The sequence below is a fragment of the Stigmatopora argus genome, chromosome 1 (assembly GCF_051989625.1).
Source record: "Stigmatopora argus isolate UIUO_Sarg chromosome 1, RoL_Sarg_1.0, whole genome shotgun sequence".
Classification (NCBI taxonomy): Eukaryota; Metazoa; Chordata; class Actinopteri; order Syngnathiformes; family Syngnathidae; genus Stigmatopora; species Stigmatopora argus.
The window spans coordinates 15,241,189-15,264,999 of NC_135387.1; the positions used below are offsets into that span (position 1 = coordinate 15,241,189).

Sequence of the window (23,811 nt, forward strand, 5' to 3'; positions counted from 1 at the left end):
ACAGGGGTAACGAGGAACTTGGCCTGGAAACGTGGCATGCTACAAACAAAGCAGAGGATCCGACAAAGACTAACAAACACCCAGGGTTTAAATAAACAGACAAGGGCTGATTATCAATCCCGAGCAGCTGGTCACAAGATGAAGGGAAGCCTGGAGGGACACAAGAGGCGAAAAGCAAACACAACATACCTCCACCCAAAAGCCTAACATGACACAGATGACATCCACAACGGGGAAAAAAAAGTCCCTAGGATAATAGCAATTATTTATTATTATTATTATAACTTTCGCATTTCAAGTTGGAGAGTGAGACTGAAAACATGACGGACCAGTATTGGTCCACGATCCGGTGGTTGGGGACCACTGATCAAAAGGATTTTGGAAAATTGCAGCAACCAAATATGAACATTACAATGTTGGCAACTAAGGACAAGAGATAATAATAATAATTTAAAAATCAGTTTGATTAGTGTCATTTCTGTATCTGTACAAAATATTGTTATTTGTTTGTTCCATTCCAAAAGTTGTCAATAAATCCATTTAGAAAAAAAGCAACCAGATGGAGTTAATAAATCTATTTAGAAAAAAAGCAACCAGATGGAGTTAAAAAACATTAAAGACACGTTTTAGGTTCTTGGGGTAGAAATGTCCCACCACAGCAAGGAAAAAAAATCTGACTGTGCGCACGCGCGCGCGACATAGAGCGTTTTTGTTTACGCGTGCATGTGCGCGTGGGCGCGAATACTTTTGGTTGCTTCCTAAACAGACACTCTCTGGCTTCACTGTGCCTCTGGTGAGTGTGAAGAGAAGATCTCCGGGGCTCTGGAACAAAAGAGGCGAAGGTCCGAAAAAAGAAGATTCCACTTCATCGCACTACAGGTCGGTTCTCTTTTTTGTCACATCCTGGCCTTCTTACTACTTGCACCTTTAATTGCGCCTTTCATCTCTGCGCACAGTACAGCAAAGTATTTATCTTAAGTTTCCTCCATTCATCATCAAAGATGATGATGTCATAAAGGCATCAAAACATCCAGCGTCACTCACGGTGCACTTGTTGTGCCGCAATGGTAGTGTGCGCGCATCCCTACGTTGCGATTCGAGCAGCCTGTCATGTCCTGCACGGCGTGTGGAGGTACGTAAGAACGTTTGCGGCCTTGACAACAAACGTCCGGCGTGCAATGTGCACCGTTCTGCCTTTTTTTATGCAGCGTGCACCATGGCATGACGTTGTCGGTAACGAAATCTGCCTTTTTCTTGACAAACATCACAGCGCAGCCCGACGTTGTTGCGATGAAAACGCGTTGGGAATACTGGTGCTCCACGTTGGGGCTGATTGATATAGTAGTTCTTTATGATACAACGTCATGGATAATAAATACACTGGCTTGCATGGTGCCGCACAGCTAAGATGAAATTTGATTCTGTTCTGGGTAGGAATAGCTTCACACAAGCTATTTTTAACCACCACGCTGGTCGCCTCATTGTTGTGGAGCAGTCATTCAGTCATAGGAAGGAATGCACTGGGTGCGAATGGGGCTGAGTTGTAAAAAGATTAATAAAAATAAATTAAAAAAAACAACAACCAAAAACTGGAATCTGCTCTTTCCTTAATCGTTTTTGAACATAGTCTTGTGTGTTTTGGTTATGTATGGATTTTTTCTCTTTTTCTCAATGTGCCTTTTACTCGGATAGACGCAATTCAGAACACTCATTGCCTGCCTTATACAATGAAAGATGTCCAATTCATTTAAATTGGGAGCTACTTAATATGTTGACTACTTATTTATTTAAGACTTATATATTGATTGTTCATTTATTATGTATTATTGTTATTCATTTGTTATTTGTGCACTGCCCTACTTATTGATGTTTGTTGACTACTTATTTATTGATTATTTGTTTGTGGTTGTTATTTGTGCACTTCCTGGTGAAGCTTTAAATCTCATTATAGTACTTGTATTATGATAATGAAACCATTCAATTCAATTCGACTGGCCGTAAATGTTTCAGTGCGATTGGTGTCCATTCCAGTAACTTTTCTTTATCGCTGCCCTCACATTTCAATGTTGGGAGTTCATGAATAAATCTGATTTTTGTTGTTTTTGTCATGTCTGATCTTTTTGGGATGAGCATTGGCACTACCTTTTTCTATAGCATCCCAAAAAGTGTCATACAGGTGTAGAAAACCAACAATAAGATGCAATCAAGTTTGGGGAAAAAAGATTCAAACAAAACTTTGCAAGTTGCAACCCAAAAATAAGAGCAAAATAATGAAACTCGAATAGACAGTCATCTGAAAAGTAAAATTCTTTTTCTGTTGTCGCTGCTCAGATTTTTGCTCTCAATCCCAAACTTTCTCGTTTGCGCCATCTGTCTTTTTGCGTATGAAACAGATTTCACTCTCTTGGTGGCTCTTTTTCATATTTTTGTGTTTACGATTTTTCCACACACCCCTAATGGGTGGGTCGGTTTTATGAGATGTGTATCATTATTGCATCATCAACCATTTTCCCCCAATTGCCTTCTTGAATGCATGTTGTTTTTAACATCAACCTGCCCAAGGGACCAAAGATCGAAATTTGTCTTTGGCTATAATTTATCTTGCATATTTCAACAACAACAAAATCAAACTCAACTCAAGTAGATTTTCTGTGCCCCCTACGCTATATTATGGGTTTACTGTTCTGCTTGGTGCGGTGCTGCCTGTACTTGTCTGTAGATGCCGACATTCTGAATATGTTGCCCAGAATTCTCTGTGTATTGCCTGCCGTTTGGGCTTGTAGTGAATCAGATTCTCTGAATTTTTATCCCTTTTGTCGCGGTTGGTTGGAAACTAGTTCAGGGTGTACACTACTTCCTTGACATGGCTAGCTCGGAGATAGTGGTGTGTGATACTGCATACTTTGCTAGTGATCCGATACCATGTAAATATAGGACACTAGCTGATACCTTTTTTCGTAACTGTTCAGCTGCTTAGAAACAAAGAATAGTAAATCTGAGAATGGTCAAATGCTGAAACATTTTTGATGTGTCACATGAGACCATACCTTTTAATAATTAAGAAAGATGTTTCATTGAATAGTTCAATGGAATTACTTTTCATCATCTTCATCTTCCATCCTCGAAATGGTTGCTGGAGCCTACCTAACCCAACTGTCCTCGGGCGAAAGGCAGACTATGCCCTAGACAGGTCACCAGTCAATCGTAGGGCACACAGAGAGACAGACAACCACTTACGCTGCTACCGAGTGGGAATCGAACCCAGAATGCCCGCAGCAAAGTCAGGCGGAAGAACCACTACATCACTGGGTGGCTCAATTACTTTTCAAGACTTGAAATCTTTTTGTAATGTTCTTCTTATTGACGTTTTTTAAAGGATAGAGTCAGAACAAAATATATAATTAAATAGATTTTTTTCCATTTTTTTTCTCAGAAAATTCTGAAACAGAAAGTGCACATAAACCTCTCAACAAATTCAATAAGTAGTGTTCAGAAACACTTTTTCATTTGGATGAGGAATGTGGTTCCACTATTTCTGAGTGGCTTTTTACAAATCCCACCTTTATTGTTGTCTGGCTTTCGGCTTGAAAATATAGCCACAGGGGATCTTCTACCTCTCTGCCATTCTTCAGTCCGTCTGTGCTGATGAACCTAAGCCGCCTACTTTCCTGGCGTCGTCAAGTGAATACATTCTCACAAGAGGGGCAACTAGATTTTCCTGCTCACAGCGCTCTGTGCTGACACAGGAGCAGCAGCGAGTCCGGTGACTTTTCTGTTTCCTCTTTGTCGAAACCGCAGTCTTGCAAATAATACCGAAACTTGAAGTAAAGCATCAATCTCAGTATGCAGTTTCCGACTTGACATAATATTTTTTGGACAGCTGGATCAATTTGTCCACCACTACTGGAAGATGCTCTAGCACCACTACTACCCTCGAGAGGATAAACACAATGGAAGATGAATGAAAGATTATACCTTTTAATGCATCAATAGCTTTACTGTGCAAAAGCAAGAGTTTCCCACAATAGTCCCCCTTGTTTCTTGTACTTATAATCAGTATCTATTAGAAATTCAGATAGAAAAAAGGACATGACCAGAATAACAGCGCAAAATACTTAAGTGTCAATTGGAGGGGAGCAATTTAGTCCCTATGGCCGACTGGCGACCTTTCTAGGGTGTAGCCTGCCTTCTGCCTGAAGTCAGCTGGGACAGGCTCCAGCAGCTCCACTCGAACATGGGTGCAGAGGAGGAATGAATGTGTTTCCTCAATGTCTATCAAAATATTAAGCCTTTTTTTAAAATAATTGAAGCATTTCTTCCATATTGTTCCTAGTATTATAGATAAATCTGGTGTATAGCTGTAAAAAAAAAAATCTAATCTAGTCGAATCCATTCTATTAAGTTATATTTATAAATACACATTTAATATCACGTGTAACGTGTTTGTTAGTAAAATTGTGTGTGCACCCTCCAAGCAGAAGGGAAAAAGAGCACATATGGTCTTGTGACGTAACAGCCATGTGTGCCGTGCGCGTGCTTTCATGTGTGTATGGGATTAGATGAAGGCTGGCGCTGAGCCTCCGTCTCACGTGATGTCAACAAGACTCTTTTTATTTTTTATTAGCGACAAGTGACAGAGACGTCCGCGGGCAATGAACGCCGTGACCGCCGCGGCTTGCTTGCTCGTGGCCGGCCTCGGCTGCTTCCTGTACGGCCGCGATGTTTTACTGTGGCCGCTCCGTGTCTCCTTGTCAGAGCCGACCTCCATGCCCGAGCCGGGGGCTGCTCCGAGACGGAGCCCGCAAGGACTTCCTTACACGGACCTGGAGCACATCGTCAACGCCGATGGACAGCACCTGTTTTGCCGCTACTGGAAGCCAGTCGGCCAGCCAAGGTCAGTGAGAAAGGATGGGGAGAAATGAGTAACGCTGCATTACTCAGCCGTTACATTACTTTAATGGCTAGTTTGTCTGGAGGGAAGACACTCCTATTTTATTGGTTTTTATTTAATTGATCATTGTTTTTTTCTTTTTCTAACAAGTAGTGCTAATATGCTTTTATTACACCATGCTACACTTGGGGTGGGCAATTTTTTTTGCAAGCGTTCACGAGAAGTTCGCTTTTAGAGCACGATACCCGCAACTGTGTTTCTCAAGGTGTTTGTATTCGTGATGTACCGATCCAATACTGAGTTTTGTTGTTGTGAGTTAAAACAATAGGGTAATGTATCTGATGTTTACTCCACTTTAGAAACTAATGATCTAATGAGTGTGCATTGTGTAGTATTTGTAAACGGAGCATTTCTTGACTTGAATGTGATATATCAATTATTAGTTATTACGGAAGTGCATTGCATTAAGAATTAAAAAAGCCCTGACTGGTTTTCAAATTAATTTATTTTTGGGTTTTTGAATTCATTATTTTTTAAACTCTGTTTTTCAAAATTATTTATTTTCTGCGGTCATATTTTTTTCCCCAATTCCGTTTTTCTTATGAATTGATCTTTTTTACTTGGATTTTTCTGAGTAATTTATCTTCAGGGTTGTTTTTTTGAATTATTTTTTTAAATCTCCATTTTTCTCATTAAATTATTTTGAAGGTTATTTTTTTTAATGTTTTTTTCCTTTTTTGTTTTTCTTTTTTTCCCCCTAAGCATACATTACATTATATTTGCCCAATATTTTGAGCTCCAATTGCAAACCCATAATAGCAATTCTTGGTCCAAAGGCCCACACTTTTTAAGGCAACTATTTGCATCATTTGGCAACCTTTTGCCAGAATGTCCAAAATGCGGAGATAGAGAAGTTGAATGAAGTGATGTAATTGCTGTGCATTCATTCAACAAATATATCCAGTGAGTACAGTCAATGAAACTGTCAATAAGAATTTTGCCAAAGCAAATATAAAGACCCATTTTGGAATTGTCGCTGGTAGCTATTTGAAAGTGATTGCTAGGGGGGTTGTTATGATTCAAGATATACAAACACATATTAATGGACCATCGATCCGGAATCTCTTAATTTCAGTGGCTGTCTGTCCTGCTTAAAATGTCTCATACATATAGACTTAATTATATGACCCAATCTCATTAAAATTATAATTATGCTAATCTTATTTGTACACTGAGAACACTTGCTGCATAGTGACCCCATTTAAGCACAGAAAGAGGCTTACTTGGGCACCCTACTGACCAAATGTTTTTGGCACTAAGCAGAAGTTGGACCATTGTGCATGTTGACTGTAAGTTGCCAACTTTACTCATGCTTCTTTCACATATGTGCCTGTGGCAAAAAAAAACCAGATGTCACACAAATTCATCTGGCATGTAAGTGCATGTAGTGTAACAGCGCAGAAGGCGTGACAAATTTTGAAGGCCCACTAAACATCTGGAATCCAAGATATGAAAGAAGCTTTTTGCACATGAGTTCTCGATCAGTTCGATTCAGTGCAGCAGTGAGACATTAGCACAGCTGATTTCCAAGTGATTAGTGTCTTTGCAAACACTAAAAGCCGCCAGCGAAAAAAGACCGCATGTTTGTAGACATTAGTGTGTTAACTATTTTAAAAATTGCTGCTTTTGGCACTGGACATCAACTACATATTCTCATTTGCAAGCCTGTGGGTAACGTTTTAAAAATAAAACATAAGTACATGGGTTTTTCTTTCTTATTATTACTAACAAAATTGTTCTTTTAGGTTACTAAAGTCATTGTTTTTCTTTAAGCCACTGGCTAGCATTGACAGGGCTAGATGAAAAGAAGTCAATAATTGCTCCCAGCCCTCTCGGTCAAAATTGGTTGGATGATTTGTGCCAAGTTGGTCACTTAAATGTGCATTTATAGCCTGTGGAACAGCTTCCCAGTAATAAAATATTATGCAGATTTAGATAATAAGTCACTGAAGTAACAATACTCAAAGTTTTTCGTCCTCAGCATGGCCCTTGATTATCATAATGACTAGCAGTAAAGTAGTAATGAATTTGTTGATAGTGGCTGTTAGGCATATTTTATATAGCCATTATCTGCTGTTTGATCAGGACCAAACTAAGGGGAAACAACAAGAATGCTAATAAATAGCTTCCTCTAATACCTATGTTCATGAAATCAAACTGTCAGCCTTATTCCAGACCATGCATTTAATGAATAAAAATTACTTGAATACATTTATATGGGAAGAAAAAACACATCGGTCAGTATAAGCCGGGCAATTGATACATAAACCCCCAGTCTTATTGTTTTACAAAAGCACATATGTTGTTCAGTTACAATTCAAACAAAGTATACTCTAGGTAAAACATTGGCCTGTGGCAAAAAACAAACAAATGTCACACAAATTCCATATACAGTGAGTACAGTCAATGAAACTGTTACAATTCAAACAAAGTATACTCTAGGTAAAACATTGGCCTATGTCCAGTGTCAATGGTCTTTTGTGATAATGTCAGCAAACAAGGAAAAGTTGAAGGACGTACAGTACACACTAACATAATTGGTTAACACAAAGCAGGTCTTGTGTATCACACAAGTTTTCATCTCTTTGCAAAAGTTGAGGTTTTTTGTTTTTTGTTTTTTGTTTTTTAAGATCATTTGACTCTTACTCTAAAGCAGGGGTTGGGAACCTTTTTGACGAAGAGAGCCATAAACAATTCATATTTTCTAATGTTATTCCTTGAGAGCCATACTCCGAATTTAAAAGTCAAAATACATGTAAATGAGTGTCTTTTATTTTAGTAATTTCACCACTTTTAAAGTGGAAAAAAAGAATACTTTTGACAGCATTCTTATGCAGTTGCTAATCAATGAGAGTATGCATTCTAGCACAGTATAATGCAAAAAAAGAAGACTAAAGCAGCACTGGACGTAGTATCTCAGTTCTGTCACCAGCGGGTTCCATATTTTAGCTCACAGGTTAGCGAAGAGCCAGATGCACCCATCGAAAGAGCCACATGTGGCTCCCGGGCCATAGGTTCCCTACCCCTGCTCTAAAGTGTGTTGTAGTAAAATGCGGACGTTACGCCTACCATATTCTCATCTCATTTTCTGAACCGCTTTACCCTGACTAGGGTCGTGGGGGGGTGCTGGAGCCAATCCCAGCTGTCTCCGGGCCAGAGGCGGGGGACACCCTGAATTGGTGGCTAGCCGATCGCAGGGCACAAGAAGACGGACAACCACGCACACTCACAACCATACCTAGGAGCAATTTAGAGTGTCCAATCAGCTTACCATGCATGTTTTTGGATTGTGGGAGGAAACCGGAGTACCCGGAGGAAACCCACGCAGGCCCGGGGAGAACATGTAAACTCGACACAGGTGGGCGTGACCTGGATTTGAAACCAGGACCCCAGAGCTGTGAGGCCGGCCGCCTACCATATTATTTTCAAAGATTTATATGACTATGTAGGAGCCTCTCTCTCATAATTACGTTTTCACTTACAAAAAAAGATGCACAATAGTCATACCATTTATTTAAAAAAAAGACTAACACTAACAGGGCTACTACTGCATACGTACGTTTGCATACCCTGAGAATACATAAACATATTCTAAATACATCGGTAAATGAGACTGGGTCAAAGGTTAGCCCCTTCTCAGTGGCCCCTTTCACTAGAATTAGGAAGTGGGTGAAAGGTTTTGGAATAGGAGCAACAATGATTGACAGACCTTCGAACAGATGTCCAACTGAGGCTTTGAACCCGCATGGAGTGCTATCAACAAGTCATACGTGCACATTGAGGTCATAGCACATCAACTGCTTTGAAACTGACATTCATTTTGTGTAAATGGGTCACTGGGTATACATGGTTGTAGTCTCATGGCTCTGGGTTAGACTTGATTCCGTGTTTTTAGTCTTAAATTTTAAGACTGAATACATAAAATAATTTAAAAATAGAGACCTGGGTTGACTCCCTGTGTGCCAAGCAAAAGTCCTGCATAAAGATAAAGATAGTATAAAATTGTTAAAAGTTTGTGGAGACAGACCAACAATATTGATGTGTAAAAATATGTAGGAAATCGCTAACTCTTTGACTCAAAAGATTTTCTGCCTGACAGTGACGGTATTCTTCATGGACATGTGAATGTGGCCCAAAATATAACTACATTAAATTACATCATCAGATTTACATTCCTGTGTTGGATTCATTTGTTTTTTAATGAGCTCTCACCTGAGGTTTAAATGACAGCCCACATGACTCAACTATCTAATTAGCCTTGCATTACCGTTGATGCTTTGCCACTCTACTTAAATGTCATGTGAATAAGTATTGTGCCTTTGATAAACTTGTTAAAATGAACTGCCTAATCTGATTTACTATAACTCAGTGCTATTTGACTCTAAATTGTCCGTGCTCATGGCTGCATGGAATGCCAATGTTTGTGCATCTTATATACACACGTTTTATCATTTGGGAGTCTCGGGGCCATTATTTAATTTTCTTCTTTGGCTCCAGGTTCTGTTTGGTTTATAAAAGTTTGAGTTGCGAGTAAAAGTAAAAGTTCTGAGTTCCCCAAATCATTTTCAGGCAGCCACTTAGTAACACATGAAAGGGATTAGGCTGCATTCAACACTTCTTTGGAGTAGTTTTGCATCAGTGGGGTGTAATATCTGTGTTCTGTCTCTCTTTCTCTTAAGTCTCTCACTCTCTTTTTTTAACTGCTCAGTCTTTTAACTAAGCTTTTTATAGAATATGGAGTTCAGATAACCTATCTGTTGTAGAAGACAAGTGAAGTTCCTTTCCCTTAATGAGACAGCACACGGTGAGAGGAATGGGAAATTTCTTAGGAATTTGACTTCATACACTGGATATAAAAATTACTTCTTCTGTGTTTTTATAATTGTATGTGTATCATACTTTCTTAAATATATAATATTCAAAAACAATAACTTCGCATCCACACTAAATTCACTGGTAATATGTACAGATAAGAAGTGAAAATTGGCAAATAAATGACATATTCTCGAAATTTACCCAAAACTTTGAAATAAGCATGGGTAAATTATTATTTATGGCTTTGTTTCCCCAAAAGATACCGTGAAACCATTTAGTTGAAAAATATTTTTAAAAGTTTAGGGCAAGATGGCAAAAATAGCTTAGAGGTATGTGATGGTTTATTTGGATACTATATTGTTACTACATTAATGATTAAATTGGTTCTTTTTTTCGGACAATATATCGCCTATTAAAATTTGTTATCGCAACAGCCCTACAAGTCTAACAAGGCAAAAAGAAAGGCACATTTAACATTTTGGTTTTTAGTACATTCTATGTTGTAGTCTGCTCACTGTAAATCTGTCTTTACATTCAAACCAGATTAGCCCCGTTAATCTCCAAATGACCCTGAGTTTCTGAGTTCAACTCTATTATGTGAAAACAAAGACTGCTATTCACTCCTACTGTTGCATACAAGCACGCGCATAGTCATACAAACATGAATGCAGAATCTTGTTAGTTCCGAGCCAAAAAGAGCAGCGGATGTCTTATCTTGAGGTGAGGATGAGCAATGAGTGAAGTCACTGTTTGATACATGGCATTTCAGCATTTGTGTTTTGTTTTTGAGTGAAAGAACAGGGACAGTGCAAATTTTTCTCCTCTTTTCATACTTACATACACATACCAGTAAATACGCAGAATACAGAATAGGGGATATATGCAGAAATACATATGAAGAATAGTTATAAGTTGTACTTTTATAGTGTTAGTTAATACATTCAAAATATAGTTTAAAGACCCAACCAGAGGACATCAAACCGATAAACAAGCATCATTTTGTGCCACAATCATAGACTTATGACTTGAAAATGTGTCTGCCCCAAACTGAGCAATGAGGTTATAGAATCTGAACAATGAGCCTTTCACATCAGAATAACACGTGAGGAAGTTCCTCCCTTGCATGTTTCCTCCTTAGCATGTTTGCCCTTGTCTGGAACATCATTTAAGATTCATTTGTCACTTTATTTGTCCTCAGATTCATCAACTCGCCTAAAGTACACTTGGTTTTTATAGCACTTCAAAATCAAATACCGTACAAACACAAAGTAATTCAAAATATAGATGGTGAAAGAAATGTCGCAGTTAATTGTCTACTTTATTTAACTTTGGGTCAATCAACTAAAGGTTTATTACAAAAACAGACTGCACCACAGCAACTACAAACCTTGTCACTCTTTCCCAGGGTCCTGTCAATGTTTTGCAAATCAATATTGTTACACACAAGAACAGTTTTAAGAATTGCCTGTGCTTATACAGTACTTAAATCTCCTTTCCCAGAGCGCTGGTGTTCATTGCCCATGGGGCCGGGGAGCATTGTGGGCCATATGATGAAATTGCACAAAGATTGAAGGAACTGTCCCTGCTGGTCTTTGCACACGACCATGGTGAGCCATTATTCTGTTTGTTCTCACATATATTTACACCCATTACAATATAAAGCTCTTATGTGCTCTAAAATGTGAAGAATTTTATAAAAAGGACAACTCCCTTTCTGCATGACTGATCCACATATTTCTCCATTGTTCATGAGCCAGACTATGCTACTAGTTTTTTCAATCTTTAGTTTTGCTCAATCTTGATGGTAATACAGACAGGGCCACATGCTCCCATCAATATCCATCTTTTACATGAAAAATTCCACAGAAAAATGTAACAAATTCCCACTGACATTTATTTTTTATTCTCTTTTCACTTTCTCATTACTCATAAGTTATTATACACATACATGTTTATTTGTTTATAAACAAACTGGAGGCCAAACCTGTTATACCAGGCAAGAAACAAACACAAAGAAAAAACATTACCCACATGTTCATTAAAGGAAGCTGGAAATAGCTATTCACTATCTGCATCAGCTGGGAAATGCTTATTAATTACAAAATATTGACGGGAGCGTGTGCATTTATTCATTCACACGCCTTAAAACCACACAAGATGAAGGCGCTGTCACACGCACAGAATGTGTGCGTCTCTGGATCAATGGTTGCCACGGCAACCACCGGTGCCTCCCACCTTCTGCTTTGTCGACATCTGCTTACTTAGAATATGCCCATTAAAATGATTATGCTTTCTTATTTATTTTATTAACATATTATGATATATTCCCATCAAGTATCATACCTTTGTAAATCACAAGCAAACTCTTTGCTAATGAATACCTCAACAGATGCCCGGTCCGCTTTCCTTTTTCATTCCCTTTCAAAGCCGCTTATCCTCACGAGGGTTGCGTTGGTGCTAGAGCAGGGATGGGCAAACCGGTTCTCGAGGTCCGCTGTGGGTGCAGGTTTTTGTTCCAACCGATATAGCACAGACAGTTTAACCAATGAGATTTCTGCAGAAAACAAGATTCACCTGACTGCAATCCACTGATTGCACTTGTAGGACAACAGATTGGTGAAAAGTTCATTCAAGTGGAGTCCCACTTCTCCATGGGTTAGAACGAAAACCTGCACCCACTACGGCCCTTTGTGCAATAGTTTGCCCATCCCTGTGCTAGAGTCTATCTTAGATAAGTGTTGCCAACGGCTGACGACTCTGCATTCATTTGTCAATTATTTTCCAAGCAGCCTATCCTCACCAGGGTCATGTGGATGCTGGAGCCTATTCCAGCTGACTTCGGACATGGAGCGGGGGACACACCAATGAGACGGACAACCATTCACACCCAGACTCATACCTATGGGCAATTATAGTGTTCAAACCCTAACCCCTGGGATCGAACCCTCGATCTCAGAACTGTGAGGCCAACCACTCATCTAAATCATTAATTATATATGCCTCACTCCTCAACCTTTCAATTGTCCTTCATTCATTTATTCATTGGATTTTGTTTGTTTGTTTGCCATATCTATACTTTTGAATAGATAAGAAAGATAAAAAATGGGGGATTATGATTTTCACAAAACAACATAAATTGTATTGTTGTTACCCAACACATGCAAATCTTGCATTATGCATGCAATGGCAGATCTCACAGGGTTCCTGAACAGAGTCTGAAATAAGTCTTAATAGCATCTTTAGAATTTAAACTATGAGCCAAACATGTAATATTTTCTATTAAAATTCCTGGATTTGTTCATTTTCCTCCACAGTTGGCCATGGTCAGAGTGAAGGAGACAGAATGAACATAAAGGACTTCCAGATATACATTCGAGACACACTGCAACATATCGACCTGATGACGTCTCGCCACCCCAACCTGCCTGTCTTTATTGTGGGCCATTCAATGGTATGATCTGTATATATAAAATACTTGATGAGAATTTTTTTAAAGTGAAAAACACTATACCGCTGAGTCAATTTTGGACACAAATGGCTTTTTTTCCAGGGTGTTTTATGACACAAGCTTAACTATCAGTACTGTGTTTATGCAAGCTCGATACCTGTCAAGCTCATGTTGTTCATGGTGTATACACTAAAATTTTGATCTATTCCTTTGTTATTCGTGGATGGTTGACAATAAAATTTGGTTACAAACTATGGATACTGTATATACACAACATTCTTCAGAGCAAGATTTTCTTTCTCTGTTGGATTCAATCCCAAAAACTGGTGTTTACTAGATTGTAAGCAATGGGTCTACAAGAAACAATATGTCAATTTTTAATTACTGACCGACTCACTCCGATGGAGTCTTCACAAAAGTCCTATCTAGGAAAAATAATACGTTTCGATTTTAACAAAACACTGCATAATCTGCACCTTTGTGAGACAGTGACAATATAGACAAAGCTTGTTTAAAGCCTACACATGATCCCAGATAATTTACTGAATACATTGAATATACTGCAGCTGAAATGTTGGTTTATTTTTCCAAACTAGAATTACCTTCAAATATAAGTGTGGAAATAAGCATATAACAAAAGTGGAATGTGAAAAGTAGGACAGTGCTAAAAACCTTTTCTTGGCGGTCAAGCAAGAAGCCATCCCTCAATTGCCTAGCCCACTTCAGTAATTGGTGTTACTGATCATTCAGCACACACACCTCTGGCCGGATTGCTTGAGTAATATAACTAAGTTAAATTCAACCTTAAAATTAAAAATAAATAAAGACAAAAATCTATCCATCCATTCTCTGCCTGTCCTGAATTTGGATGAGAGACAGAGTATGTATTTGAATGGATTTGAACCCACGACCAATGAACTGTCAGGCATGTATGCAAGCAAGTCGATAACTGACTGCGACAATAAAAATAAAAGTAATAGTAATGGTTTGAATGTTCCCCATTTGATTTTTAATGGTGTTCAATTACTTCAGCTCCCCAGAAATCAATTGAAAATGACCTGACCTGAAATTTAAAAGTCCTACCAAATAATAAATGTAATGTTTTTACAGACTCTGGGAGTGGCTCTGTCTGTATCCTGTTGCTGTTAGTTTAGGCTGCTGCTGCTCTGTTTGTATGGCTTTCTATTCATTGGGTGCCAAAATGACGCACGAAAGAGGAGGAAATGAAAAACCACCTGTGGATTTGACTGGATGTTTTCAGAGATGCTTCTGATGTGATAACATTCTTTGGTGGCGACTTGGTGTGACCACATTTGATGCTTAGCTTTCTTAGGCATGCTGTTTCCCCCTCAAATTACTGTTAATAAATGTATACTGTTTTAAATTTTCAGTGAATAATGCTGAGCAATTGGGATTTTACTGTACTATGTACAAGAGTAATGCTTGTACCACTACTGATGACAATAATAGCGATATAGCAGCATTGTCAACCATAGCTCCTCATGCAAATAATTACCCCGAGGGAGAAATGGACTGTGTTGATTGGTATGCAAGCAGACCTGTGAGTGTGAGTTTCTTGTGTCTTTAGAACGTTTTGGGGCGGGAACTACTCAGTGGCTCTTTTCAGCAAGTAACCCTGCTAATGGCCAAAGACTGTTGAATATTCACACAAGTGACAAAGAATGCTCACATAAACAAAGTTGGAGCCCATGAGTCTGGAGAAGAGCATGATAGATTCACTCACGCAATCATCACGCTTGGGTGTGTATGCATTTGTTGGTTGACTAGCCTGTTTGCACCATCAGATGATGAACCACACTAGTGTCAAATGCTTGGGCTTATGGTTGTCACATGACTGTCAACGGTCAATGTCTAGGCGTGGGTGCCAAGGTGTGGCCTAGCTCTTTCTTGAGGCTCTCTGTTTATGTTGAGCCAATTGTCTATACAGCAACATTACAAAAAGAAACAGCACGCTGTAAATTCACGCCCACCGAAAAAAGCCTGGTTCTTTTATGGTCTTGTTGGCCTCTGACTAGTTTTCCCAGAGCTCTTCTCATCAGAACCTCTCACTTACTTGCTTCCCACTCCTATTAGAAGACAGACAATCCTCCAGTGGAAGCTCTCAGCAACTCTCCCTCATTGAATCAGCTTCTTTGTTCCATTTTTAATTCCTTTTGTGGTTTGCTCTCACTATCCCCTCAGATTGTTGATTTAGTATTCATTCTAGGCTTCTTTTTAGGAAGTCTCCCTTGTTGAGTTGTATGAATATATGCCAGAAGGTTATTTCAGTCTGTTTGATTCAAAGTAAAATGGGAACCAATGAAAACAACTCGCCATTGAGGAGGATCTGAGCACAGCCGACACCGGGACATAGACGGAACATTGAGTTTTCCCTCTTGCACTAGTACTCTGGGGAAACTACCAAAAACATGCTGGGTTAAACACATAAATTTGCAAATGAAATGCAAACATAACAACACTAAAAGAGTAGCATCATGGTATTTCTCAGCATGTAATTCATGGCCATAGTAAGGAGACATAAGAGGAGATTAAGGGAAGAAAGAAATTGGACTTCAACAATGAAATAGGCTAATGGTAAAAATAATCAAGACAAGGAAAGACCTTCTCTTAGAAGAATGTATACTGTTTAATTTTATGCTTTAACCACCGTATTTTTAAAGGATAGCAACTGAGTCCAGCCACTAATAGCGAAAAATAAAAACACACTTGACAACTTTGACAACCCCCTAAAAATCTTCATAGTTACCTTCATGAAAGCTTAACTGAAAGTAAACCACAGACTAAAATCCCAAAGCACTTCACATTTTTCAAACTTCTATTTATCCTTACAAATAGCTTAAATATTACATTTTGAACAACCAGGCTTATCTTTTTTCTATAAATATTTTTGCCACTGGCTGCCACCAACAAGTTACATGAATATATAAATTCCCCACTGGTGGGAACAGGCAACATAAGTTACATAAATATATAAATTACCCACTGGCGGCACCAAGAAGCAAAAAAAAAAAACATGTATTTACCAGCGGGAATCGGCACTAGTCAGTAAATGAAAATCGAAAACTGGTGGAAATTGGCTTCTTGCCTTGTTGAAAAAAATGCTGTCATTATTTTTCTGACTTTCTTAAACATTACGTGGCATGTACACTGTACACACACTTGTCATTTTAAAATGTGATTTTTAAATAAAGTTTAACTTGACTGAGTAACAGCACACTCAAAAAGCCTGTAGGACTGATAAGAGGGTAGTGAGAAAGAAACTACGTAAACGTATCTCACCCCTTCCCACTTAGAGGCTTAGTGACCTCAGACCTTCCCCACCCTCGTGCTTCCCTCGCCACCCTGTCCACATTGTCTTCCAAGAGGTAATGATACACTCTACTCATCCCCCACAACAATGAATTTTAACTCCGCACCTCCCCCCTACGACAGGCTTCAGTGAAGCCAACCACTTGTCTGTCACCAGTCACTTAAAAAGCAATGGCCAAACTAACATTGGCTCTTATACAGTACCCCCAGGCTATTTCTGCACTATGATGGATATGTTTATACAGAACATTACATACTCAATATTACATTTTTCCATACAGGGAAAAGAAGGGAGCTACATGATGTATTGGCCAAATAATTATATTTTCAAGCATCCTGGTGTGGATTTAGCCCCAGTTACATCCAATGATGATTGCCCCCATGCATTAACTAACAATGTCTGCTCCAACTTTTTCAGCAAACTCCCCGTACAAAGAAAAGAAAGCTAAGTTTTGAATGCTGTTATAATTCTTAATGCTTTTTTCTTTTACATAGGGAGGGGCTATATCCATCCTTACAGCCTGCGAGAGGCCTACTGATTTTACTGGAGTTGTTCTGATTGGTCCAATGGTCCAGATGAACCCTGATTCAGCCACACCATTCAAGGTACATCCTATTCTTTTGTAATCATTTTTCATTTTTCCCTGATATTTTTTATTACCAAACTTGTATTATTCTTCTGCCAGACAAGATCACTTTTTTCTTAATAATGTTAACAAGATCTTTTGGGTCAAATATCAGCAAATATTTCCCTTTCAACTCTGTAAAAGTCTCAGTATTTAATGCGTAAAGAAGTCATTTGTACTTTTGCAGGGAGAATCCTTCAGGGTCAGATTACGGCATAGTATCAGAGGATAAAATAGTTATTTATTCATCCCCGTGGGAGAAATTCACTTGCCACCATAACTGCATGACATTGCAGTAAATCTAAATGATTACCTTTTAAGGTGGTATGAAAGTTCTCCAATTCACCCAACACTTTACAATTTCCAAATATGCCAGTTGTCTCCTGATTTTGGAGTTTCTGACCCAATTTAATATCGGTACTGTACCAAGCACCATATTAAAAGACCTCTCTTCATTGCTGATCAGTGTACTTCTGTTCGTCTTACACTACATTTGACAACCTTCTAACTGGAATAAATTAAGAACGTAAGCACTCAAGTTTAAAAACACATTCTTCCATTCGGTATGCTGTCGACATTCTTCTGGGACTCGTTAGAGTACAATTGAAAATGCATTGAAATGATTATATTTTCTTGAACATTTGCAGGTTTTCCTGGCCAAGGTCTTGAATCACATGCTGCCAAATTTGACTCTGGGCTCCATCGATTCTAAATGGGTCTCAAGGGACAAGAAGCAGGTAAGAGTCATAACAGGTCACAGGATATCAAATGAATTGTCTGGTTCAACAATGAGAGGGAAAGGCGGTGGAAACAACAGACTTTAAAAAGTCCAATGGACAATAATTGCATGCAAGTGTGGTGTGTTTGCGCACATGCGTGATCTCTTGTTAAGATTAAAAAAACAAATGCAATCCTTCTGCCGTTAATGATTCAAAAACAGAGTGCAATCTTTCTGCCCCCTTTCTTCCTAATTAGTTAGATTAGAGCTCAATTAAATTAACTGCTAAGAAGTATCTAAACAATGCTGACTATCAAATGAGCATCCCAAATTTCATGTTGATTTAGAAAATACATGTTGAAATTTGCTCGTGAGGGTCTTTAATACTAAAGGCTGTGTTCTATACAAATGTGGACTCACAGGGGCATCTTACATTGCAGTGGGCCATCAGTTGAGTGGATATATGGGAAATGAGCGAATGTGACAATCGGAGTTGTGTGGAAAGAGTGCATGATTATGTGTGCTTTGCTGTTTAAACCACAATTATTAAGGCTTTTAACCTAGTGACACCTCCCTGATCACACAGTAAATACCAACCACTGTAAAACCAACACGAGCACAAAAAACCCCAAACAAAACCTGTTCCAGAAAAAGTCTGTTACTTTTGTAGTCACAATAAGCCACAAAATACCTACAGTGGGTAAGGAAAGTATTCAGCCTCCTTGACATGTATCACTCTCTGTCCATTTATTTCTCATGAGTGTACACTCGGCACACCATCTGGACAGAAAAAAAAAAACATGTAGAAATGTTTGCAAATTTCTTAAAAAGAAAAACTGAAAAGTCATATGATCACAAATCTTAAGACCCTCTGCTCAGTATTGTGTAGAAGCACCCTTTTGTGTTAGTAGACTGCTAATACCTCAGTGTTGGTTGATCTGTGAGGCTGACACACTACCACTTGTTCACAACGCTGCCGTGAATTGTAACTTTAAAGATTAAAATAGTATAGTATAAATAGATGTAAGTTTTAGGGACAATCCAAAATGTTGTCATAATTTGGATTGGATTGGATAACTTTATTCATACCGTATTCGGGAAATTTCGTTGTCACAGTAGCAAGAGGGTGAGGATGCAGGAATAGGAAAGGCATTTTAGACATAAATTTGGCATTTTTCTAGATATTGCATGTGTTTGAAACATCTCTTTCAGGTGGAAGCTTACGAGGCCGACGAACTGAACTTCCATGGTGGGATGCGTGTGTCCTTTGGCGTACAGTTAATGGGGGCGGCAAATCGCATCGAGAGAGAGATTTCGTCCATCAGCTGGCCCTTCTTTCTCCTGCACGGTGACGCTGACAAGCTCTGCGCCCTCCCAGGCTCCAAAATGATGTTTGATAAGGCTCCCAGCTCAGACAAAAAACTCAAGGTGGGAACAGGGCATGCCTTTTGTTTATTGCATCAATGTGTTTTGTTGTTTCCCTACCTCTTTTGTTCTCTTATCTTATCTAGAATATGAGTTATTATATTAGCTGAATGGGAAGACAGCGATGTCCTAAGATGTGTTTTGCACCGAAACGTTTAGCATAGTTTTCCACAGGTTTTTAGAGACTGTCTGTGGCGGAATATTCTAAACAGCTCTGAGAATTAGGATGTGCACTGTAAACTACATCGCATGATGTGCAATTTTAAATTGGGAACCCATGGTCACTGTGACTGGTGTATTGTTATTTTCTTGGCAGGTTTATGAAGGAGGCTATCATGCCCTTCATCATGACTTGCCAGAGGTGTCGCAGTCCGTCTTGAAGGAGGTGACCGGCTGGATTACAGAGCGCATTCCCAACACCACATTGCCAGCATCACAAGGCTCTTAGGAACACACAGAGAGGCCAGTATGAATGCTCCAAGGAAACACCATATCTAAAAATACTATTACGTAGATAGGGCAATGAATGGCTTGACTAACAGCCCAAACAATACTGGGTGAAACTGGATGTACAAGTTCAAGTTGCAGTTTGCTCAGGTTTGTAGTGCAATAATGACAATAATGTCAGTTGTCGTCATCGGGTTTTTCCAATGACACATTAACCGTTCCTGTAAATTATAAATCCTCCCCTCCACAATTTTCTAATTTGTTTTATGCAAATACAACTTTGGTAAAATTCTACACGTTTGTTCAATAGGGGTGAGAAAAGCAAAAACAGCATGTGGGACCAGTTTTTTAAAATATTATTAACCTTAAAAAACCCTCAATATATTTTTCAGTCAGAATACTTCATCACTGCACATTGCAATTTCTTATTGAATGTGTTGTACGTAATGAGGAGAGGTTACACCATGTCAGGTTCTGGCATCATCAGTGCCTGCAAAGTAATGCTTTTCATCTTTTTTTCTCCATGCTGACCTCCATCACACCAAATGTTTCAAAAGCTTTTGTGTACTTTTTTCCGCCTTTATTCGCTTGAGTTCCCACGGTGACTCACAGACTTAGCAAGGACACTTTTTCCAGCACAGCTTCACTTACAATGCCTCTAATGGTCAGTGTCATGAATTGTTTTGCTTGCACACAGAGAAGTTACTTCTGATGACTTTTGTCACGTAGTTGCTGAAAAGTATGGTAAATTATTCCCCCAAATGATATTAAGCTTTTTATTTAGCCTACAGTATTAGGGTTAGTTACACAAAAAAGTAATATATTATACATTACAGATTACTCACAGAGACAATAACATATTACTTTGTAACTCCTTGAAGAAAGTAATGTTATATTACTAGTTATAGAAAATGTGCAGTTAAACACGCCAAACAGAATGTACAGGTTGAAAGTGAGAAGACAGAAGCGTCCTAATCCAGAAAGAAAGAGAAATTCATACAATAATTTAAATGTTATCATTTGTTTTGTGATTTTTTTTAAAGAAAAAGAAAGTTTGCATTTTACCATTGTTTTATCGTGAATTTTCACACAATATTGCGTGATTGCCCCTGAATGTGAGTGTTTTCATGAGAGCGCTTGTGATTTCCTCTCTCTATTTGCCACAGAGATTTTTAGCCCAAAAGTAACCAGTAGAGATGGACCTGAGACGTTTTTGTAGCCGTGACGCATCTGTATGTATGTATGTATGTATATATATATATATATATATATATATATATATATATATATATATATATATATATACTTGTACCAAAGTAACTTACTAGTAAGCTAATGCAAGTAAAAATCTTAGAAAACTTTAATATGATTACTATTTTCAGAGGAGTAATACCTAGTTGCTGGGAAAAGTAATTTTGTTACAGCAATGAGTTACTTTGTAATGCGTAACACTTGACTCTGTATACCATGATACATCCACTTGCAGATTTTTTTTTCTGTCCCTCCCTTTAGTTCTATCGTAGGTGATTCAAAAAATACATTTAGTTGTACAATTGTGTACTTAACATGTAATGTTACAACAAACTACAAATAAAATACGAGAGGAAACATCATTTAAAATGAGCCAAAACCTGGTAAATATAATTAACGATAATATATAAAATTCTGACTATTAAATATAAAGGAGATGAAAGGCCCTGGTACTGTGAACTTATCAAAAAGCGCTGTCTATTGGATGACATGAGTGCATTGTACTGCACAACATTAGCATTTTATCAGTGTAGGGGGAGGTGGGTGATTGAGTGGAGGAAAAGGCGAGAGAACGATATGCTGGTCGTAACCATGGCAGCGCCTTTTTAATTTTTTTTTAACTTCCCGTTAATTGTGCAGCATTTGAGAGCGCGGCTGTTGCTCTTTTTGGGCCTGCTTCGTCCTACTGACACACGGAGGAGTTTCTTTTGTCTAAGCTCTGAGAGACGAGAAAGGATAACTAGCATCATTGAGTGTGTCATGAGAGAAGCATCCACTGAATTCCAATAAGGCTTCATGCTGTTTGTGCTCAAACAAAAATACATTTTTTTTTTCGGATTGACTATACTGCCTGCCCGAAACATATGATCAACGTTTCGCCCGTTCATATCAAACAATAGTATAGTCCCTTATTTCTCGGGAAAAAAATATTGTGGTGTACAATTATCTAGGTATGTGGCAATCAAACATTAACTAAATATTGTTCTCACGTTACAAGGAATGATTTGTTGGGCACAAATCTTTACAATTGGTTGGGTTACACACACGCGCGCACACACACATTGCTGTGGTCTCTTGTTGCTAGGTAGAATTGCCCTAAAAGCTTCACAAGCTGCCATGGCAATGCAGGAATATTTTTCCTGGTCGCACTTTTCAGTTGTCACTTGTTGCCAGGCAGAATGTAAGGGGCACAATCATCTGGCCCCCTTGCTGTCACCTTGACAACTTCATCTTGAGGCCAGGGTTGCCCCACACAGTAGAGAAAGAAGGGGGTCAGTCAGGCACTCAGTTGCACCTAAAATATTTCAAAAGATATGAATGAGGTGTCTTTACATCCACATTTTGCAATTGAGTCACCTCTGTTGGAATAAATTTATGAAGTCTGTAATGAGCAATAGTACCCTCTACTGGTTCTAGTTATAAAATGTAAAAGATTGTGATAATTCTTAATGTGAAAAGGCTCACATCCCCTGCAAATGTTTTTTCTTTGCAGTTCATCAATGCTTATAACTTAGCCACCATCACATGGTGTGTTCTTTTATAAAATATATATAGTATCTAATGATTAAATGTAGTCAGAGTACCAATTTTATATATGATAACCAACTTGACTGTTAGCAACTGGAACATTTAGTCTCCTAGGTGAATAAAGATGAATTTACATTGGTGGGAAAATTGCAGAAGGGTTTGCAGCATTCATTTCATTCATCAGTAATTCTTTGCTGATCGGTTTTCTAAATCATGATGTTATGACTGCTGCTTTTTATTTTCAAGTATGATGGATTTTGATGAGTGAAATTCCAAAGTAGTGTAAATAAATGGCAGCATATTTTGCTGATCTGGAATGTAAAATGTAAATATCTTATCTATTCTTTTTATGGGAACTGTCCTAGTCTTCAATAATCTTAGCATCACAGGTGGGGCATTTTTATTTTTATTTTTACACAGGTGATTTAACTCGGGTGGGTGATATTGTAATTATCTACAACAGTGATAAGTAAATATTACAACAAATTCAAATATTTCCAGGCCAAGATGTTTTGATCATTTATTTCAGAAAATGCACTTTTTATACGTTGTAGAACGAGTCATTTCTAACTTTTTAACATGAGAACTGCTTTTACGTATACAAAATGATTAAAAAAATTGCAGTCTTCATTCTTTAAATCGATGTTACCAACATTGCATTTTGCAGATTGTGATTTGAAATTTATAGAAAAACATGACTTAGGAACTTTCTCTTATTAGCATATTTGCTTATTTTAAAGCCTGCATGTTGGAATACTTCTTTCTCTTCTTTTAACAAATGTACATTTCCAGGGTGAGCTCAAATTGCATGTACGCTATTTACGGACTTTTAGCCCAAAAATATACTGAAGTGCAAAAATAGTTTCCGACCACTGTGTTGTGTTACGGAGAAAATAAGTACAATTCCACAACTGGACCTTATATTTTATGGTTATTAATGTTGTTTGTGCCTTATTGACATGAGACCATAACCACGTGTGAGCATGTTGGTGCAATAACTTCTGTCTCCACCAGGGTTTTTTTCCGAATAAAACGAGCTATGTAGTAGTGATGTTACACGGAGAATGGCTTGTCTGTTAGTCTTCTCGTCTGTCCTTTTGTCACAGCCCCAATGTATTTTTAAAGCAATGTATTTATCCGATTTGTTTGTTTTTCTGTGTACTAAAATAAAGAGTATTTCTACTGTGCATATTTTGTTTCAGTCAAACATAAGAAAAATATCTACGTACTTCAGGGGGGCGGCCTGGCATGGGAGTGGTTAGCGCTTCGGCCT

The 23,811-nt window shown here is 38.3% G+C and overlaps 1 protein-coding gene across 2 annotated transcripts; it reads left to right on the forward strand.

Moving 5' to 3' along the window:
* Nucleotides 1–712: 712 nt before the first annotated feature.
* Nucleotides 713–23,725, forward strand: mgll (monoglyceride lipase). Of its 2 annotated transcripts, XM_077601617.1 has the most exons (8): nt 713–879; nt 4,756–4,894; nt 11,267–11,373; nt 13,081–13,217; nt 17,040–17,150; nt 17,818–17,907; nt 19,101–19,316; nt 19,630–23,725. In XM_077601617.1, exons 2-8 carry the CDS (start codon nt 4,767–4,769, stop codon nt 19,759–19,761), a joined length of 921 nt encoding a protein of 306 aa, XP_077457743.1. In that variant the 5' UTR covers nt 713–879; nt 4,756–4,766; the 3' UTR covers nt 19,762–23,725. The 2 variants fall into 2 exon arrangements, with proteins under 2 accessions (XP_077457743.1, XP_077457735.1); XM_077601609.1 differs by lacking the exon at nt 713–879 and having other exon boundaries at nt 4,540–4,894.
* The last annotated feature ends 86 nt before the right edge of the window (nt 23,726–23,811 follow it).